Consider the following 2,230-nt stretch of genomic DNA (forward strand, 5'->3'; position numbering starts at 1 on the left):
TGCGATTTCTCAAAATTACCAATAAAACATAAAAAATAAAAACATTGACACACATCTTTGGTTAAACACAAAATCATCTAAAGTCATGAAATTTTATAACTAAAAAAAAATAAAAAATATTGTAAATATTGCATATTTATAATAAAATATAAACGATTCTGATGAATTGGAATGGCAAATTAAAAATCACGATTTAATACTTGGTGGTACTTTCTACGGTGGTATTTTTGACATCTAAGGTCCACCATACACAAGTTGGAGATCTGCTTAAAGCAGTCCGTGTACAGCCAACTCTCGGAAACAAACACATCTACTTACAAACTATCTTAATAAATATTACAATAAAACATTTTACGCCACAAACATTTTAACAAAACATAAACTTAATAACCTCAATTTTATTTGTACTCGTAAAATTAAACATTTAGTTAAAAAAAAACTAAATAATCACATAACATTTGTAAATAAAATAAATAAAATTATAATTTTGAGATACTATTGGCCCCTATGTAAACTGTCATATGTTTAAAACGCAAATTTTGAAAAACAAAACTTTAAACATGAATACGATTAATAATGCATCAAAAATGAAAATTAGGCAACCAAAAGTAACTGTAGAAGTTACTCTTTCTAACGTTACTTTCAAATTGACACAGAAATAAATATCAAGCAACATAAAATAAAAAGTTGTAAAATGCAATATGTTGTCTTGCGACAGTTTACATAGGAACCATCGATGAAACAAGACAGTGCTAAAATAATCAACATTTCCAGCTATTCTTTAGTATAAATAAATGTTATATAGTAGAACCTCGACAAGTTAAAGTCCAAGAGAAAAACAAAATATTTTAAGCTATAGACGTTTTAAGTTATCAAGGGTCTTTGTTATAGAGGTTTTGGGCTCTGATGGGAAGGGAACATATTATTTTTTGAGGTAAGAGAGATTTTTAAGTTACCGAGGTTTGGGTAATCGAGGTTCTACTGTAATTAGAAATATGTACAATTATTCCTCTTCAGACTCCGTGTCCGAGTCTGGGATCGTGTTGAACCAATTCTCCCATTTAGATGGTGGTCCTGATGCATTTCGACTAAAAGACATATTTAATTATTACATGTAAATCTATATTTATCTATACTAATATTATATAGAGGAAAGTTTCTAATTTTGTACGTATTAAAATAACTCAAAAACTACTTTTTTTAATTATTTTTTTCATATTTTTACTATTTTTTTTTTAATTTCACACCAGTGAAGTCGTATTGTAAAGCGGAAAGATTTGTATTTTTGCATTGAAATGACTCAAAAACTACTGGGGCGTATTTTAAAAATTCAGTCACCATTAAAAATTTACGTTATCAGTGAGTAGCAGGCGCTGTTTTTTCTATTTTTTTTTTTATTTCACGCGGGCGAAGTCGTATTATAAAGAGGAAAGGAAAGAGGAAGGATCAAAAAACCTTTTACCATTAAAAAGCTACGTTATCAGTATGTTTTTTACTATTTTTATTTTCACGCCGACGAAGTTGGGATCAAAAGCTAGTTTATAACATCGTACCTCCCTCTGTCACCTCCTACGCACGTACCTGAGCTTGGTGACGGGCTGCGGCAGGGTGGCGGTGGCGGGCGGCGGCGGCGCGGGCGGCGGCGCGCGGCGCTGCAGCGTCTGCGTGCCGCCGCCCGCCTCCGCCGCGTCCCAGCCCTCCTCCAGCACCCATCTGGTCACACACATTTACCTACAATCACCCTTAACAAGACAGGGGTGATCACGTCACGCATGATAATACGTACTAAAATACTGCATAAAAATGTATACATTCACTAAACTTATATAAGTCTTTTGGTTAACAAAATATCTATGTACTTATCCGTCAATAATATATTTACTGTTTGAAAAAATAGAGTTACACATATATACATTTTTTTTTTAATCAAAATTGTATACAAGTTACTATAAATTGGTAAATAGGTTCATATTTTTGCAGCTGATTGTACAATAATTCCTCATTACGTAAGTTCAGAAATCACTCTTGTTTCATTCACTTAGTGCTCAAAATACAACACTGCGTAAAAGATGTAGCGCATGAACAATTTTTTTTAACTCGCGTTAAAAATACGTCGGCTGCTAATTGGATTTTAACGCGCGTAAAAAAAACGCTCGTTGCTAAGGGGGCTGGTAAATGTGTAGTAATTAACGTACCTGGAGCTATTCGCGGATTTGCAGTTCTCACACTC

General features: G+C 33.0%; 1 protein-coding gene across 1 annotated transcript in view; it reads right to left on the reverse strand.

The window, feature by feature from the left end:
• Positions 1-910: 910 nt before the first annotated feature.
• The window catches only part of LOC106105059, a 7,301-nt gene continuing 5,981 nt past the window's right edge, over positions 911-2,230 (reverse strand). The window contains exons 8-10 of the mRNA XM_013285284.1: positions 2,196-2,227; positions 1,582-1,713; positions 911-1,088 (exon numbers count right to left, since the gene is read on the reverse strand). Coding sequence (XP_013140738.1) covers positions 1,004-1,088; positions 1,582-1,713; positions 2,196-2,227 — 249 coding nt within the window. The 3' untranslated portion in view covers positions 911-1,003. The remainder of the gene's footprint in view (positions 1,089-1,581; positions 1,714-2,195; positions 2,228-2,230) is intronic.

This window comes from Papilio polytes, unplaced genomic scaffold (genome assembly GCF_000836215.1).
Source record: "Papilio polytes unplaced genomic scaffold, Ppol_1.0 DF823177.1, whole genome shotgun sequence".
NCBI classification, from domain to species: Eukaryota; Metazoa; Arthropoda; class Insecta; order Lepidoptera; family Papilionidae; genus Papilio; species Papilio polytes.